The following is a 19,101-nucleotide window of genomic DNA, read 5'->3' on the forward strand; positions in this document are numbered from 1 at the left end:
TAGCTTCAAATATCAAACATAACCTAGAAAATTCAAGAAAAGAAAGTCTATTGTGTTTACCAACATTTTTACCCCTTTCAGTTCTTTCTTTCTTCCCAATGGAGTTCCAAGATTCCTGCTTTTATCATTTCCCTTCTGTTTCAAAAACTTACTTTAGCCATTCTTTTAGGGTAGGTATGCTGGTAACATACTCTCAGTTTCCATTCATTTGAGAATGTTTTAGATTCCCTTTCATTGTTTAAGGATATATTTGCTGGATATAAAATGATGGGTTGACAGTTTTTTTAGTACTTAAAAAATGTTGTTCCAATTCCTCTGGCCTCCATGGTTTCTGTTGAGAAATTACTGTCGAATTGTTTTACCTCTATAGGTCACTGCTTCCAGGATAGCAGTTTAAGTTTTAAAAGTTTGATTATGATGTGTCTTGGCATGGGTTTCTCTGTGTTTATCACATTTGGAGTTTGTTCAGCTTCTTGAAGCTGTAGATGTATTATATCTTTTACCCAAATTTGGTAAATTTTCAGCCATTATTTCTTCAAATTCTTTTTTAGCTACAATCACTATCTCTTCTCCTTCTGGGACTCTGATGACACAAATATGAGATCTTTGGCTGTGGTCCCACATGTTTTTGAGGCTTTATTCATTTTTTCTCAGTCTGTTTTCTCTGTTGTCCAGATTGAGGAATTTCTATTTTTCTATCTTCAAGTTCACTGATTCTTTCCTCTGTTCTCTCCCTTCTGTTGTTAAGCCCATCCATTGAGTTAATTTTGGTTTTTAGGTTATAAAACTTCTATTTTGTTCTTCTTATATCTCTATTTTTTTTTTTTGCATTATGCGGGCCTCTCACTGTTGTGGCCTCTCCCATTGCGGAGCACAGGCTCCAGACGCGCAGGCTCAGCGGCCATGGCTCACAGGCCTAGCCACTCCGCGGCGTGTGGGATCTTCCCAGACCGGGGCGCGAACCTGTGTTCCCTGCATCGGGGGGCAGACTCTCAACCACTGCGCCACCAGGGAAGCCCCTGTCATTGCTTTTTGAAGCATTTTTATGATAGCTGCTTTAAAACACTTGTCAGATAAGTTTAACAAATATGCTGTCTTGGTGTTGGCATCTCATGATTGTCTTTTCTTATTCAAGTTGAGATTATTCTGATTCTTGATATAATGAATGATTTTTTGTTGAATCCTGGACATTATGGGTATAATAAATCTCTGTATCTTATTTAAATCTTCTGTTTCAGTAAGCCTCCTCTGGCAGTATGCCAAGTTGGGTATTGGAGTGCTGTCTTTTTACTACCAGGTATGGGTAGAAGTTCATTTTCCCCACTTAGCCTCTGTTGACAACCTGGTGCGAGGAAGGGGACTTGTCACGGATGGATGGTGTGGAAGTCCTGACCCTCCACCATGCCCCCCTGATACCACTCCAGTGAGAAGGGGTAGGGTGCCCAACATTACCAGATAAAGTTGGAAAGCCTGGGAATCCAGCAGGTATGAAAGTCTTGACTCCTCATTCAGCCTTCTGTGTCGTGTCATCACCTTAGTAGGCGAATTGGGTTACCTCATTCCAGTCTGGCAAGAGTGGAAGTCTAGGCTCCCCAGTTGACGTTTGCTGATGGGGCTGAGGATGCGGGGGGTGTGCCACTTTTTAATGGTGTTTGACTGGAGGAGGGCCATCATTGTCTAAACATTTTCTCTCTTGCTTACGTTATTCGTTTTCTGGCCCTTTGGTTAGAGAGAGCAGGCTTTCTTGCGGCTTCTTTTCCTATACCCACTGACATTTCCAGGGTGCTAACTATTCTAGCACCCAGTCCAGGATAAATAAGACAAAAAGAAAAACCAGGAATTCACCACTGTGTTGTTCCTTGGGTCCTGAAATCCCTACCGGGTCTTCCTCTTTCTCTGTACCTTTCTGAGTCCTCTTATGTTTGTTTTATGTATATATCAAGAGATTTTACTTATGCTTAGCAGAAAGAATAGGGAAAAGTAAATCTATTCCATCTTGTTTGGAAGCAGAAGTCATAAATGGTCTTTTCATCATGAATTTCATTATATTTTAAAAACAAATATAGTATGTTTCTAAAAGCTATAATTCCTGAGTAGGAAGAATATATTCCAATATTTTTGTAAAAAAAATTAAATGCCATTATGAACTAAACCAGTATGTAATGAAAAGATTTGTAAGGTCTTTGATACCCACTTTTTGAAGTGATAGTAAATACAGCAGAATTTTAATACATGAAAAGTAGTAGAATTGTTTGGCCTTCTTGGGAGAAGATTTTTCATGTTTGACTTTGGTGGTATACTGAGTGCCTGTATAACTGTAATTTTCCTTTGACCTTGGAAAAAGATTTCCTTGTTAAAAAGTTATTTCTCTTAAAAGCTTTTGCACAGCAAAGGAAAATAAAAACAAGATGAAAAGGCAACCCTCAGAATGGGAGAAAATATTTGCAAATGAAGCAACTGCAAAGGATTAATCTCCAAAATTTACAAGCAGCTCAGTATCAAAACAAACAAACAACTTCTTTAGGCAGAAGACCTGAATAGACATTTCTCCAAAGAAGGTATACAGATTGCCAACAAACACATGAAAAAATGCTGAACATCATTAATCATTAGAGAAATGCAAATCAAAACTACAATCAGGTATCACCTCATACCAGTTAGAATGGCCATCATCAAAAAATCTACAAACAATAAATGCTGGAGAGGGTGTGGAGAAAAGGGAACCCTCTTGCACTGTTGGTGGAATGTAAATTGATACAGCCACTATGGAGAACAGTATGGAGGTTCCTTAAAAAACTAAAAATAGGACTACCATACGACCCAGCAGTCCCACTAGTGGGCATATACCCTGAGAAAACCATAATTCAAAAAGAGTCATGTACCACCCCACAATGTTCACTGCAGCTCTATTTACAAAAGCCAGGACATGGAAGCAACCCAAGTGTCCATCAACAGATGAATAGATAAAGAAGATGTGGCACATATATACAATGGAATATTACTCAGCCATAAAAAGGAACGAAATTGATTGAGTTACTTGTAGCGAGGTGGATGGACCTAAAGCCTGTCATACAGAGTGAAGTAAGTCAGAAAGAGAAAAACAAGTGACGTATGCTAACACATATGTATATGGAATCTAAAAAAAAAATACAGTTCTGAAAAACCTAGGGGCAGGACAGGAATAAAGACGCAGACCTACTAGAGAATGGACTTGAGGACACGGGGTGGGGGAAGGGTAAGCTGGGATGAAGTGAGAGAGTGACATGGACATATATACACTACGAAATATAAAATAGATAGCTAGTGGGAAGCAGCTGCATAGCACAGGGAGATCAGCTTGGTGCTTTGTGACCACCTAGAGGGGTGGGTAGGGAGGTTGGGAGGGAGACACAAGAAGGAGGAGATATGGGGATATATGTATATGTATAACTGATTCACTTTGTAATAAAGCAGAAACTAACACACCATTGTAAAGCAATTATACTCCAATAAAGATGTTACAAAAACACATTCCAACAGGGAAAAAAAAGTTATTTATTTGCAAAGCCTGTAGATTTTAATGATTTTTTTAAAAAAATATTTATTTATTTTAGTTTTGGGTGTGTCGGGTCTTAGTTGTGGCACGTGGGATCTTCAGTGCGGCATGAGGGATCTTTCGTTGCAGTGCACGGGCTTCTCTCTAGTTGTGGTGTGCCGGCTCCAGAGCACATGGACTCTGTAGTTGTGACTCGCTTGTGTGCTCAGTAGTTGCAGGGCGTGGGCTTAGTTGCCCCGTGGCATGTAGGATCTTAGTTCCCCAATCAGGGATCAAACCCATGTCCCCTGCCTTAGAAGGTGGATTCTTAACCACTGGACCACCAAGGAAGTCCCAAGCCTGTAGATTTTAATGCAGCTTGTAAATGGATGTGTGTGAGTATATCAAAGCATGAGTACATACTATATAAAAGAGGGAGGCTCTTTTTCTGGTAGATGTGTAATCGACTTAAAAATCACCTAGTGTTTTCTTTTGAGGGAAGTGTAAAACTAAAATAACTATATTTGTGTGTGTGTATATGTATAATTTACATCTTAATTAGCTGCCTCATTAGACCTTCACTGGCATAGTCAATGGAAACAGAAAAGCAGTGAACAAAAATTTAGGATCTGTGTCATGCACAAACTCATCACTTAAAGTAAGAATGCAGGGGCCTCCCTGGTGGCGCAGTGGTTGTGAGTCCGCCTGCCAATGCAGGGGACATGGGTTCGTGGCCCGGTCCGGGAGGATCCCACATGCCGCGGAGTGGCTGGGCCCGTGAGCCATGGCCACTGGGCCTGCACGTCTGGAGCCTGTGCTCCGCAACGGGAGAGGCCACAACAGTGAGAGGCCCACGTACTGCAAAAAAACAAAACAAAAGAATGCAGTTATCTTCCTTAACAATCCTGACAGCACATCTGTTGTTGCATTTGTTAGTTTTTATCTGTGACTTACACTAGAAATAAATCAGTACATCACTGGTAGATTTTGTACACCAAATATAGGCATGTAATTTTCAAAGCTTTTCCTGAGCATAGAATTTCCAAAAGAGAGAAAAGATAATTACAAGTTGAGTCTCAGTCTGTATAATGTGATTTCATTCATTCACTTGTCCCTTTCGAGGCATTAATGTGACAAGCATATTGCATGCAGAGTAAAACAGATTACTCATACAGTTAAAACACTCAATACATGACTGAACTTGTTAAATATATGTTTACATTTTAGTTACAAAGGACTTGCCTTTAGTTATGAAAAGGATTGGGGAAAGAAGCTTTAGGGAAAGTCAGTGACAGACATTATCCTAATGTAATATTATTCTTCATAATTATACATCATGTCATATCTTTTATTGTATTATCATGGGATGTGTTATTCTAATAATAAGACTAATATTTATTTTAGTGCTAACCATAAGCCAGGCATTGTTCTAAGTGCTTTTCATGGAGAAACTCCTTATATTTTTTAATTTTTATTTATTACTTTAAAATGAATTCGATAATTATAAATAGATAATAACATAGATTTGTACTGTTGCCTGTAGTTAACCCAAATAAGTAAGATGGTTTACATGTTCTCAAGTCATCTAAAAAAGTAGTTAAGAAATGTTTAATACCAGTTTACCCTACTTAACTAGTGTAATATTTGTCGAGCAGTATTGTTTTAGTGCTTTGCCAAGAATATGCTGATTTTCATGTTAATAAAGATTTAGGTCTTTTGTATAGCTAGTGTGCAGGCCCTGCAAGAATCAAGCATGTTTTGAGTATCGTAAGATCTGGTACTGAACTGTTGCCCTTTAGCTCCTTGCTGTCTTTACCCCTCCTTGCAGGGCTTCTATGCAGTAGCTACAGTGTGATCTCTGCCTGCTGCTTTGGAGTAAACCCGTGAACCTGAGGTGTGCTAATCAAGCATGTTTTCTTGATACAGTGATTGTGTTCTCACATGTGAATGTACAGGCCTTTATCTTTCCTTAATGATCTAATGAGCAGCTTTCTTTGAACATGGATCTTTTTCACACCCTCTTCATTTTTGTCCCACGGGGGGTGACCGTTAAAAACATCTAACAGACAAGCAGTTAACCAGTTCCCTGATGAGATTAGTAAAATATTTAGTAGTCCTACAACATCAGGGAATTTCTCAGCCCTGCAGGAAACAGTTTGATTCAACTTTTTTTGGAGGTAGGGGGAAGGAAATTTAAATTTTCATTTGAATGGCCCCCTCATGTTTTCAGATGGGCATGAAAAAAATTCGCATACATAGCTTTTCATGTAAATTATTTTAAAGGTTATAGCATTTTTCTTTATTTCTTTTCTTTTTTTTTAAGGAATGGGATTATTTATTCAAATCAAGTCAAGATTTGCCATTTAAACAAAATATCACAAATTGAGTAGCTTTGAATTCTTTATTTTGTAAGTTATCTGAATAGTTGAAGTGATTTGTATCTCTCCTTTCAAGAAGAAGAAATCTCTACTAGACAGGCAAAATCATTATCAGAATGCACAATTATAGCATCTCATCTGGGTTTATATGATTACAAATCAAACTAGGGAACTTATTTTAAAATAAAAATTATAGATTTTCAAATTTCAAAGGAAGCCACATTATTTAATTTACATATATTGAAATTTCTGACCCATCTTTCAGTGGAATAATTTTTGTAAGTCCATGAGAAAGAAACGAAATGTCAATTTGCTGTGGTTGATGGTGTTTTAAATCCAGAGCAAGTGCTGCAACAGTATAAAAAATCAAGATTAGTTGCTTACATTTTAGAGTATGAAAGATAGCAAACTGATATGATTCATAAACAATAAATCTTAAAATCAACATAGGAGATGACTTTTGTAATCTTCTAAAATTATCTTTCATCAAAATCAAGGCCCATGACATTGTATATTGGAAATTTTAGGGCCATATTTGTAGAAACAGTGCTTTGTTGTAGCAGAAACATTTCACCCATCAATCCTGAAGATTTGTGCTTTATAGAATGTAATGGAGTTTTATTCCCTAATTGTTTTAGCCTAGAGTTCTAAGATTCCTGGCTTCTGCTGATGCTTTGAATCATAGGAAGCATTTTTCGATTTAGAAGGATGAATTTTAAAATGTCATTCACACATTTTTTTTTTTTTTTTTTGCGGCACGCGGGCCTCTCACTGTTGTGGCCTCTCCCGTTGCGGAGCACAGGCTCCGGACGCGCAGGCTCAGCGGCCATGGCTCACGGGCCCAGCTGCTCCGCGGCATGTGGGATCTTCCTAGACCGGGGCACGAACCCGTGTCCCCTGCATCGGCAGGCGGACTTTCGACCACTGCGCCACCAGGGAAGCCCCACACATTTCTTTTTTTGAAATTCACAATTTTATGAACTCTAATGTTTTTATGTCCAAGAAGAAAATAAATAACTGAGGAGCCATATCAAACTTGTTTTTATGAGAGATTGATTGTGTAAAGTATGATTCTTTCTTAAGGCTTTTTACCTATATATTATTAATTTTTGTTTAATTTGAAATTGTGTCCTCAAACAGTAGTCTCCTATAGTTTTTACATATTTTTATCTGTTTGGGGGGTACAGTCTCAGTGCAGTGGGGGGGTAAACATGGAATGACTATTTCTCTAGTCACCACTTTCCCCCATGCTGTGTCAAATCTCCCGTTCATGTTTCTTTATATCTTTGGCAAATCCCATAGTTTTCTAGTTACCTTTAGCTTTAAAAAATCTAGTCCAGTTCACCGTAAAACTCCAAGCTCATGTCCCCCCATTGCCAGCCAGTTGTTTTGGTTCAAGACACGTAGGGGAAGGAGGGTATACGGTGATTTCTTTTTGTTATCCTCTCACGCCAGCACCTTTGAATATTTGTGGTTAGTGGGGTAGGAGCTTGATCTGCTTCTGAGACAGCTTCCTCCACACTCTACCTCTGTTTCATGCCCTAGTTACTCCTCTGATGTTGGAAGCCTGAGAGGCGGACTAGGGAAGGGGAGGGTGCCACCCTTAGCCTGGTTTCATCCATTGCTGGCTTCCACAGAGATGATGTTCATCTTTTTTTTTCTTCTTTTTTCTTTATTGAAGTATAGTTGCTGTGCAATATTATGTAAGTTACAGGTGTACAACATAGTGATTCACAATTTTTAAGGTTTATACTCCATCTGTGATTACTGTTCATGATTTTCTTGAAGCAGTGTTTAGTTTCTCCCAGTTCCCTCTGTTCCTGAAGGGCAGCCATGTTTCCTTCGGGCTTTACCAGTGGTGCATGCCCCTGGCCCTGCTGTTGGTAGGTGTCACTTTGCTTGGCCTGAGTAGCCCCTTGCCTTCTGCTGAGACACTTTTTCATTCCCTCCAAGGGCCATGGGGATCTACGTGAGCATCTTCCTTCATCCTTTTTTGTTTTCAGGGATACTGTGTGCCTAGCGCTCCTTCAGCAAGCTCTCAGATATCTCCAAACTCAGTCTCTATATTTTCATCTGCTTCCAAATGGCTAGGGACATACATCGGACTCGGTCAAGATTTCTTTTCGGGGCTTCCCTGGTGGCGCAGGGGTTGGGAGTCCGCCTGCCGATGCAGGGGACACGGGTTTGTGCCCCGGTCCGGGAAGATCCCACATGCCGTGGAGCGGCTGGGCCCGTGAGCCATGGCCGCTGAGCCTGCGCGTCCGGAGCCTGTGCTCCGCAACGGGAGAGGCCACAACAGTGAGAGGCCCGCGTACCGCAAAACGAAACAAAACAAAACAAAACAAAAAAAAAAAAAGATTTCTTTTCGGTGGGGACCTATAGGTTCAATTCTCAGCAAACCTACTGCCAGGGGACGAAATGTGTCTCCCTTTCATATAGGTACTCCCCATCTCTGTCAGCTGTTTTCTTAGAGCTGCCCCGCTCACAGGAAATACTGTATTCCTCACAAGGCTGACGGCCAAATGATCCCCTCCCACTCACCTGCCTTTTCCTAGTGCCTCTTTGTATCCTTTATGGTTGGACCAGTTCTGCTGACTATTAACAAGCAGGTGGGAAGAGAGAATAAGACCTGGCCCCAAATGTCAGCAGCTGTCTAGAGCTCCTTTTGTTGTTGGCTGTGGGTCCTGGTGTCAGTTTGGGAGCAATAGGAAAAATCTCAGTGGGATCGGGTTCTTCTGTGAGTAAGAAAAAGCCCAGCGACTTAAACAAAATAGATGTATATTCTTCTCTCACATAAAGGCCCATCAGCTTGCAGTCTAGGGCCAGTGTCATGCTTCTGGTCCATGAACTCTTCAGGGACCCACGCTCCCTCCAGCTCACCACTCTGCCATCTCTAAGTTTCGGCCCTTGTCCTCATGGTCAAAGATGGTCATGTCCACATTTCCAAGCAGCAAAACAGGTGAAGAAGAGCCAAAGGCACACACCTGAAATCTCTTAAAAGATTCCAGAAAGCTACCGCAGAATTTTCATCTGCATTCTCCTCAGTCACAGCTACTAAGCATAGCTACAAGGGAACCTGGGAAATATCTTTACTCCGTGCCCAGCTAAGAATTACTGTGGAAAAATATTGGAGGACAGTTAGCAATCTCTGTCACATTTACTGGGTGCTGTGCCATTTTCTTTGGAGCTGTGTGGAAACTTGCACCTTGGTATTTACCTTGTAGGTATGAGTTCTACATGTACAGTAATATTTAATGCCTGCAGGATATATAATATTCTCTAGGGTATTGCAGGCTCACAGTGAATTAGGAGAAAAGTCAACTCTTTCAGTCACAGTATCCAAGCCACTGATGGAAATGAAGTTTGAAATTTATTTTTTGACTGGGACTGTCTTGCGCTATTTTTGTCCTTCCTAATTTTCATTTCTCTAGAAGAAAAAATAAAGCTGCAGTATGTTGGCTGATATATGAGTGTGTTCACTGTCAATTGGATATTTAGGAGAGTGTCATGTCTTTCATATAGACTTTCATTTGATGTGAAAGGGTGATTATATTTTATTTTAAAAAGCATGTTTTATGATAGCACTGTATCAGACATAATATTTTAACTGTGCCATAAATGGTCGTGAACTGTATCTATTACAGTGTCACCATTGATTGGCTTTTGCATAAACCCGTTACGTGTTAAGTTTCATTTTCCCCCATCATATTTCACTGCTGCATAGTGAACAACAGGTCCACATTCTTGAACTCATACACACCGTGACCTTTTAATTTGCTCAGGAGGTACAGTGAATTCAAACTGTTGTCAAATCTTTTTCCCCAAAGTTAATTTGGAAAAAATATTTTTATAACAAAATCTTTAAAGTGCTTTGGAAACAGAGCTTTGTATGTTGGCTTGATTTGAACTCTAAACTACTTCTTATAGATTCCAGGAAGTTTCCCCACCTTCACGGATACTGATGGCCAATCTTAACGACCTTACTGGTTTAAAAATGTTGAATTATTAAACCATTAGACTAGGATTTATATTGTCGTTTTCTGTCAGATCCATATTATATGTATATATGTACATCTGTAGGCGTATTTTTATTAATTTATTACAAAAGCAACGCTATTTTTACTTTATTAGCTTAAAATCAAAGTAAACACTGCTTGAAAGAACTTTTTTGAAAGTAGATAAAGGGAAGGATGGAAATTTTCCCAGTGGGCAGATGGACTCATACTTCCCCCACCACCCGCCCCCCATACCCTACCTCTGATAGAGTGTCTTACACGTGGTTTTAATAATGGTTGGTTGTATGTAACTAAAAGAAAAATGATATTATAGTAACTTTATTTTCATCTGCACATTTCAAATCATTTCAGTTTTATTCAATTTGATTATACTGTCAAAATTTCAAGCAGAGCATGAGGTAGTGAGATGTGTGTGTGTGTGTGTGTGTGTGTGTGTGTGTGTGTGTGTATTCAACAGTGATTTTATAGGGACTATAGTGTAGAATAGAAGAATGTCACTACCAATCAGGTGGCAATCACACACACATAGAGTCAAAGATGAGGAAAATTCAGGTTGACAAAATTTCATTAGACTCAAATGAACTTGACTTATGCTTACCCCTGAGTCCTTTATACATTATGCAAAGTTGGACAAAAAAGATGGGTGTAGCATTTAGTTGTGAGTTTTTCTACCGGCTCTACTAACGTAGAGCACTCTGCAAAGCATTTCCTAAACTCTCTTAAAACTTCGCAAGTCCTTCAAATGGAATTAATAGATTTTCCATAGATCTTCAAGTCCCAATAAGGTTTTAAATATTTGAATTGCGTTCTACATAAATTATTTGAAATTTTTCTTGAAAGCTAGAACCTTTGAAAAGGACCTGTTGCATCTGGCTCCCTCTTACAAGTGGTGTTCAGCAGATTTGCCTGTGTTCTGTTATAGGTTCACTACTGTGATAGACAAAGTGGCAAAGAGTGTGTGACCTGTCTGACATTAGCCCCTGTGCAGATGACTTTCCATGCTATTGGAAGCTCCATTGAAGCCAGCCATGACCAGGTATAATACGCCACTGCCGTTTTGCTGCACTATGGCCCAGCTAAGAAATCAGAGGCCATCAGAATGGAAGCTATGTGTACACACACAGCTTTGCTTTCCCTAATACGTTAGCCACTAGTGCCGTTTGCTAGACCTTTGAGAAATCAAGATTTTGTGTGTGCGTGTTGGGAAACCGATACCTTAGGAGATTTAAGTTAGTTTAGACTTCTCGTTAGTGGTTCATTATTAATTTAAATATAGAATTCTCTTATAAGGAAGAGGTAATTGCCCTGTGTTATTTTTATTTTTAATAATTTTATGTGGAAAGAAGGGTCAGCAAAACATGTAGATAGATAACACTGGAGTCTCACTATGATACATCCTCTAACTTGGGATATTATTAAAATGAAGTTCCAGTGTTGTTTTTACTTTTAAAGTTCTGTTTCTGAGATAAAGCTAAAAATCTGAAAAGTATATTTTCTTAATAAACAAATTCCTTTGATTGTTTAGATAACAGCTTGAGAATACATCCTGTTTATAATACATATTTTCAATTAAAATAATCATCAGATTAGACTAAACTAATGACCTAGGTCATAGAATTTCTAGTTTGGAGTCAAAATTAATAGACATACACAGTTTACTGTATGACTAACCAGCTGTGTTTTTTAAATTAACCATTTGCATACAGAACAATCATAACCCACTTTCATATCCTTTTCCCAGTAAATTTGAGAACTCCTAATAGTCTTGCCTGATTCTTTTTTTCTTTCTATCTGAATAGTGCCCTTGCATGGAGAGAATAAAAGAGCCTAATAGTGTAACTTCTCAAATACATAGTTTATTGTCCAGCCCAGACAGGAAAACAGTCTTAAGGGCATACCTCTCTAGTTCGTGATGTCCCCGCCGTTATGGGTTTCCTATCATCATTTGATTGGTGGCAAGGTATTGTGGTGTTCCGGAAAGAACCACTAATTGGTCAAAACATCTGAGTTTTCGGAAGTAACCACAGCATATGTAAGCTCCTACAGACAGCTACCTGGGTGGATGCTATCATCTCTTTGGGACTCTGTTTCCTAGGATGCTACTTGAGGGAGTTGAGTTAGTTGACCTACAAGATTCATTCCAGTGCTACCATTTTATGATTCTATAACGGATCTTCCTTCTCTTGGTTGAATGAGCCCAACCAGTAATAGACAGTTAATAGCATGTCGATCTGGGAAGCAGCTTAGACGTCTCTCCAGCGCTTCTCAGGGTTTTGCGCTGATGTGTGCTCCAGCTGCAGAAGAGGGTATAGCAGGGCTCTGAGGAACAGGGGCTAAACTAGCTAACAGGAAGTATTACGTTTCCCTGTATAAAACTATAAATGAGCTACACGCCAGGTGCTGAGAACATGGTAAGAATGTTAGACATGGTTCCTGCTCCTACGGAGCTTACACTCCAGCACCTTTGAATAATTGGCAAGAAGTCTAGCTGCTGCTGTATCTAACTCTGTATCCACGGATGGCAGAAACAAATGGCAAGAGCGGCATGAGACAGCCGTCCTGCAAAGGTCTCTCCTTAGGCAAAGCAATGAAATCATTCTCAGAAACCCACACACCTGAGAAGAGCAACTCACTGTTAGTGGAGGTAGTTTATTGTTATGAAAGAGCACTGGACTGGGAATGGAGACGGGACTCGAACCCCGAGTTGCCAGGAACTAGCCGTGGGACCTTGTCTCTTCACCTCTTGGAACTTGGCTTCTTCATGAGCAAAATAATGAGGCTGTTCAGGCTTGTGCCCAGACCATATGCCAAGGCACTCAAAGTCCAGGGCTACAGTTAGCCCATATGGCACTTTAACAAATTAGGAAAAAAGGTACCTCTTCCTCAAAACATTTTACTGCTATCCAACAGAAAATTGTCATAATAGATAAATCCAGTCACCACGGTGTGAATGCCCTCCCCATCAAGGTGTGCAGTGCGCAACCTGCACAACCGTACAAAATGGTCTTATTCTGCGTCTATCTGGAGTGTCAATTACTCAATGGTAAGTAAATAAAGACATTTTTATATAAAGTAAATACAACTGCATTATAGATGACAAATTTGCATGAAATTTTAAGATGAAAGAAAGAGACTTCCAGGAAATGTGTCGATAATGGTCCAGTGGGTGGATGGATAGAGGGATGGATGAATGGAGCCATGACTAGAACGACTGTCCTGTATATCAAACACTCTACTTTGGTGGCCTCAGAGGTGCAAAGTGGGGGTGGGGGTGTGATCCATGCACCTCCCTTGTGCTTGGATCATTGGGTTCCCTGAGGAGAGCAGACACAGAGTAAACCTCTACTCCACATCCTCTGGCTTTTCTACATTGTGTTGAAAATGTAGAGAAACTAAGGGTCTGTCTCAGCGAGAGTTACTCCTTCCCCATACCAAAAGCATAAATTTGACCTCGTAGGTTGGAAAAGATGGGCCACTGAATGCTTTCTCACCTGTTAATTTGTAAATACTAGAAAACAGGAAAGCACTTAAAGCAAGAAAAATTACTGTTATTTAAAAGACATTATTTGAGCCACTGCAGTTGAACAAGAGAATAAGTATTCTGAAAAAAAAAGGATACGTAAAATGTAGAGGCAATCCTTCCTATGAAACTCAGGTTGTTCTTATCTGTATAGAAAATGGAGGTGAGAAATGGAAGAACTCTCTAGCCTTGAACCTTTACAGCTTATCTTTCTTTTTTTTTTGGTGTTGGAGCTCCCAGTGTTTATTTTAGGTTAACATTGTTGGCATCGCCGCGTATGTTAGTACAGTCTTCCCTCACTGTGATATATTTTTTAATTTTTTCAAATTAATTTTTATTGGCGTATAGTTGATTTACAGTGTTGTGTTAGTTTCAGATGTACAGCAAAGTGAATCAGTTATACATACGCGTATATCCAGTCTTTTTCAGATTCGATTCCCATATGGGTCATTACAGAGTATTGAATAGAGTTTACAGCTTCTTAATTAAAAATATGTTTAGCGCTAGGAACCCAATGAAGTGGAGACTGAACGTATTACCAGTGCATTCCCTCACTGTATAGGACAGGGACCATTAAGTGAAATTTCTCTATCAAGGTCAATATAGATATGCAAAATGGTTGGGGAAGAGATTCAGTATCTATATGCTGGTGATGTCGAAATGTATGGAGCTCTTAATTCTCCCTTCCCCCCCTCCCAAACCTGCTTTTCCCTGCTTTTATCTTTTATCTCCTTTTTCTTTTATCCATCCCGGTAAACGACCATCTACCTTGTTGCTGGGGCCAAGCCCCTTGAAGCATCTTCGCCTCCTCTCTCCCCTTCACGTGCCACATCTGGTCCTAGCATCTCTTCCTCTAAATTACATCTCTGATCTGACCACTTGTCACCACCTCCAGGGTTACCATTCTAGTTTAAGTCACTAGCACTTTTAATCCAGACCACTTTAGTAGTCTCTAAACTGGCTTCCTTTTTCTATTTTCGATCCGCTATGGGCTGTCTGCCACCCAGTAGCCAAAATTATTTTTAAGATAATCATTCAGTCACGTTACTCAGCGACTTAGAAACTTCCAGTGGCTTCTCATCACACCTATTATAAATCCAAAACTTTTGTTATGGCATACAAGTTCCTGTGTGGTTTGGCCCCCTCTACCTCTCCAATTTCATTTCCTGCCATTCTCCTTTTCACTCCCTCCCAGTCTCACTGGCCTTGTTGCCAGTTACATTGTAATGGATGAAAGAAACCAGACTCAAAAGACTGCGGTAGGTTTGATGTGTGTGACATTCTGGAAAAGGCAAAACTATAGACAGATCGGTGGTTGCCAGGGGATGGGGAGGGATTGACCCTAAATTGTCAGGACAGAATTTTGGGGGATGATGGAAATGTACTATATCTTGATTGTGGTGGTAGAAACACAACTGTATGCATTTATCAAACTCACAGAACTGTACACTAAAAGGGGTAAATTTTACTGTTTGAAGATTATACCTCAATAAGCCTAACTTTAAAAAAAGCCAAACTCATTCTTTTATCAGTTACTCCTGTGGTATTGATCCCAAGGAAATGTGGAACGATGGCATCCCCTTTACTGTATTCGCTGTGTGTTGGGTCCACCTTGGAAACACACTATATTTAACTAATAGCCTGGTTTAGAGCGCCTTCGAATACCAGTGGCTAGTTAAGGCTTGCTTCAGACCTCCTAGAATAATTATTCGTCTCCAAAGACTGGTCTCAGCCTGCCACTGTCTGACTTTAGGGAAAGGGTCTGTCGGCCAGTGTTTCCTGTTTGGGAACTCTGAATTCTCATCCAAGCAGTGGACAGTCATTCAGGGCGGTGTCTGCCTGGAGGTCCTCACGTGTTTGGGTGAGAATGTTCTACAGGTGTTTGCCTTATTCATCACAGTAAATGTGATATAAATTCACATTAGTTTAGAGTGTTTAATTGTCCAGAATATAAATGTAGGTTAAATTTATAGATGTTGATTTTTTTAGGCACATTTGTTAACTGAACAGCTATGTGGGAATCCTGCACTAGATTCTAGAGCATCCAAAGATAACTGACTGACAGTCCTTGTAATAAGCTAGATAAATAACTTCTCATAGCCTGCTGAGCCAATCATCTTGCAAAATTTAAAATTTATAGATCATGTGGTTTCAATGAAGAGCCGTCATCCTTATTCATAAATTGAATTTAAAAAGACACACTTATTTGTTAAGACTGAGCTAGTGAGGGTTTTGGTGAGTATTGTTCAGTATATCCTATTTGGAAATTAAATTTATATTGTACAGTGTATATTAGTAAAGCAAAATTGTTTGTAGTACTGCAGAAAGGATTTTAGAATATCCTGTCTTGGTACAACTCAGCAGATACTATGGGTACTCTCTCCTGGCCCGATACCCTTTCTATCAGTACATCTTTTTTTTCTTTTCATCATTCTTAAATGTTACTGAGTACCTCTCCCTCTCTGTCTCTTTTAATTACATCAGTCACCTTCTGTTACAGCCTCAAAGTCATAAACTTCCTTCCTTGTCTTTATATTTTCTTTTTGTTTGTTTGTTTGTTTTTTGCGGTACGCGGGCCTCTAACTGTTGTGGCCTCTCCCCTTGCGGAGCACAGGCTCCGGACGCGCAGGCTCAGCGGCCATGGCTCACGGGCCCAGCCGCTCCGCGGCATGTGGGATCCTCCCGGACCGGGGCATGAACCCGTGTCCCCTGCATGGGCAGGCAGACTCTCAACCACTGCGCCACCAGGGAAGCCCTGTATTTTCTTTTTATTCATCTTCATTCAGACCGAATTATTAATCTCACCATTTCACAAATACTAGGTAAGCAGGCATAGGTTAGTCAAAATACTATAGCTTAATTCTTGGTTAATAGCGTTGTCACTCCCTACCTTACTTTGTTCACGTTAGCTCTGGAACTCACCTGCTTCGTATAAATAAAAGAATGAACTGATAAATCAACCACCGAATCAAGTACTAACTAGCCAGTGAAGTATAGCATGTCTATTAGTACTTGCTGTAATCTGACCCTAGTCATCACAAAGTGAGGTTATTGTATAGAGTAACTGACAATGCATACTTGACACATTACTTAGAATTTGAAAAATCAACAATTTTACAAGAGAAACAAGAACCAAATTTCTTTCTTTTTTTTATTATTGAGGTATAGTTGACTTACAATATTATACAGGTTTCAGGTACACAACATAGTGATTCACAATTTTTAAAGGTTATACTCCATTGATAGTTTTTATAAAACATTGGCTATACTCCCTGTGGTGTACGATATATCCTTGTAGCTTATTTATTTTATACATAGTAGTTTGTACCTCTTTATCCCCTACCTCCATCTTGCCTCTCCTCCCTTCCCCCTCCCCATTGGTAACTACTAGTTTGAACAAGAACCGGATTTATGTATAATGTGTTTCCCATGTACTACTATATATCGTGCTCGGCTCGACATACATTCTTTTGCTTAATTCTCATGGTAACTCTGTGAGGTAGAAGCTGTACCATTTGATTATTTGCTTCATCTGCTACATTGCCTTTAAGGGTTTATGTCCAGATTAGTAACATCAGTCAACCTGTGTGCTTTGACTAGAATTCAAGGCAGACTTCTCAAAGAGCAACCATTAAGTGTAACAATTTACAAATCTTATGGGTATTCTCTTCTACTTTTGATTAATTAAATTCTGCTCAAAGTTCTTTTTCTGATTAATTACAAGTCTCTTTGCCTGAGTAATTGTGTCATAATGTCTTACAGTTGTATAGTAATTTAAAACTAAAAGAGAAAAAGCCTTCTCTCGTATCTAAGTATATACTATCATAGCAATAGTACATTGATTGATTGTAGACTTTGTACAGAACTTTTGTAGTGCTAGAAGGTCTTAAATGATAATACATCTACTACCTTGCCCTTTAGTCTAATGGAGTGCATCAGCTAGGATGCTTTTGGCTACAAGTAACAGAAAAGCTGACTCATTTTGGCTTAAATAATAAGGAATCTTGTTATCTCACATAACAGGAAGTTCAGAGGAAGGGTGAACTCCAAGGTTGGTTGATAAAGCAGCTCAGTGATGTCAGCAGGGAATTGGGTTATTTCATTTCTTAACTCTGCCCTCCTCTGCTTTATCCTCTGTGTCATGGAAAGATGGCCACAGGGGTTCTCTGTGTCACTGGCTACATAGCCACATCCAAAGGAAAACACAAGATCTGATCTTCTTTCTCCTTTTAGGGGCAAAGACATCTGTATCTGGAACTCCCCCAGCTATCTTTCCTTCGTAGTTCAGGCCTGCATTGGGTCGGTGACATGCCCATGTCTAAACTAGTTACTGGCAAGAGAAAAGAGACCACTACTAGTTTAAATGCTTGGGGTGAAAGGGTTATTGAGGAATCAACCACAAGGACTACTACAGGAGGGATAAAATACCACATGAGTAATTTAAGATTTTCTAGTAGACCCATTTAAAAACTAAAAAGAAACTGTTAAGTTTAATCTTAATAATATATTTTATTTAGCCCAATATATCTAAAGTATCATTTCAAACTGTAATCAACTTTTTAAATTACTGAGATATTTTGTGCTCTTTTATACATCTCACTTTGGACTAGCCACATTTCAGGTGGTCAGTAGCCGCATGTGTGTTGGACAGGATGAAATCCAAGGGCATTATGACTCAGTCCCTGCCTATGTCTCCAGTCTTATCCTTGACTATTCACCCTGTGCCTAACTTGTACGCATGCTTTTATACCCTGGCCGTATTGAGTTACCACGTCTCCTGCTCTCTTGCATCTGTCTTTATTGGCCCTGTTCCCTCTGTCTGGACCGTTCTCTCCTTGCTCATAAGAGAAACTTTGTTTTATCCATCAGAAACTTTGTTTTATCCATCAGCAGCCAACATGTCACTCCAGTCAATAAGCCTTCCCCAAACCTACTTTTTACATCATCCCACCATTACCTTTATCAAACTGTTTTCCCATTATTTGTTTCCATATTGGTCTACCCCACTGGGCAGGGACTTCAGTGTGGTCCAGAGCGGTGTCTTCTTTGCCTTAGTATTCTCCATGTCTATGCTCTGGCACTGAGGAGTAACTCCATACATATTTATAGGATGGAAGTGAATTGAGTTTCTAAGAAAAATTAGAATGACTTGGATTTTAGGGTTCATCTGATAGAATTGGTGAGAGAAATGGAATGTTTGGCCCAGGATGCTTTCTCTGGTGGTGGCTTTACAGGCATATGTTTTGTGAAAGCATCCTGAGGCCCTCCATAGGTGACCTCAGCATTTACATACTCTGAATCCATGTAACTGTCATCAGGAATCCATCATATATCTCCGTTAATTTCTCTACTGATCTGTTTGTAACTGAATTTTTCTAACCTGTCATGCATATGAGTACATCCTTCTCGGTGTCTAAATTACTTTTCTCAAGTTCCAGGGCTGCCTCCTGTTTCTAGCATTTCACAGTGTAATATACAAGTCAGTGTTCACTGCATAGTGTCATTTGGGACTGCATCCCTCGGAACATAAAGAGGCACAAACTTCATAGGTTTGAGCAACAATTTCCCAAGACAAATAAAGCAGCTTTTTATTAATATAAGGGACGCTTAGGAGCGACGTTGCGTAATAACAGCCCTCACTGCATTCTCCTAGAGGTACCTGCGATAGGGTTG

The 19,101-nt window shown here is 39.7% G+C and overlaps 1 protein-coding gene across 18 annotated transcripts in view; it reads left to right on the plus strand.

Annotated features, from left to right (window-relative positions):
- Window positions 1–19,101, plus strand: part of STAU2 (staufen double-stranded RNA binding protein 2) — a 305,285-nt gene that overhangs the window by 187,266 nt on the left and 98,918 nt on the right. For all 18 annotated transcript variants that reach the window (XM_079901619.1, XM_079901618.1, XM_079901620.1 and 15 more), the window contains one exon: window positions 10,831–10,944. In XM_079901619.1, the coding sequence (XP_079757745.1) occupies window positions 10,831–10,944 (114 nt within the window). The remainder of the gene's footprint in view (window positions 1–10,830; window positions 10,945–19,101) is intronic.

This window comes from Stenella coeruleoalba, assembly GCF_951394435.1.
Source record: "Stenella coeruleoalba genome assembly, chromosome: 17".
In the NCBI taxonomy this organism is placed as follows: Eukaryota; Metazoa; Chordata; class Mammalia; order Artiodactyla; family Delphinidae; genus Stenella; species Stenella coeruleoalba.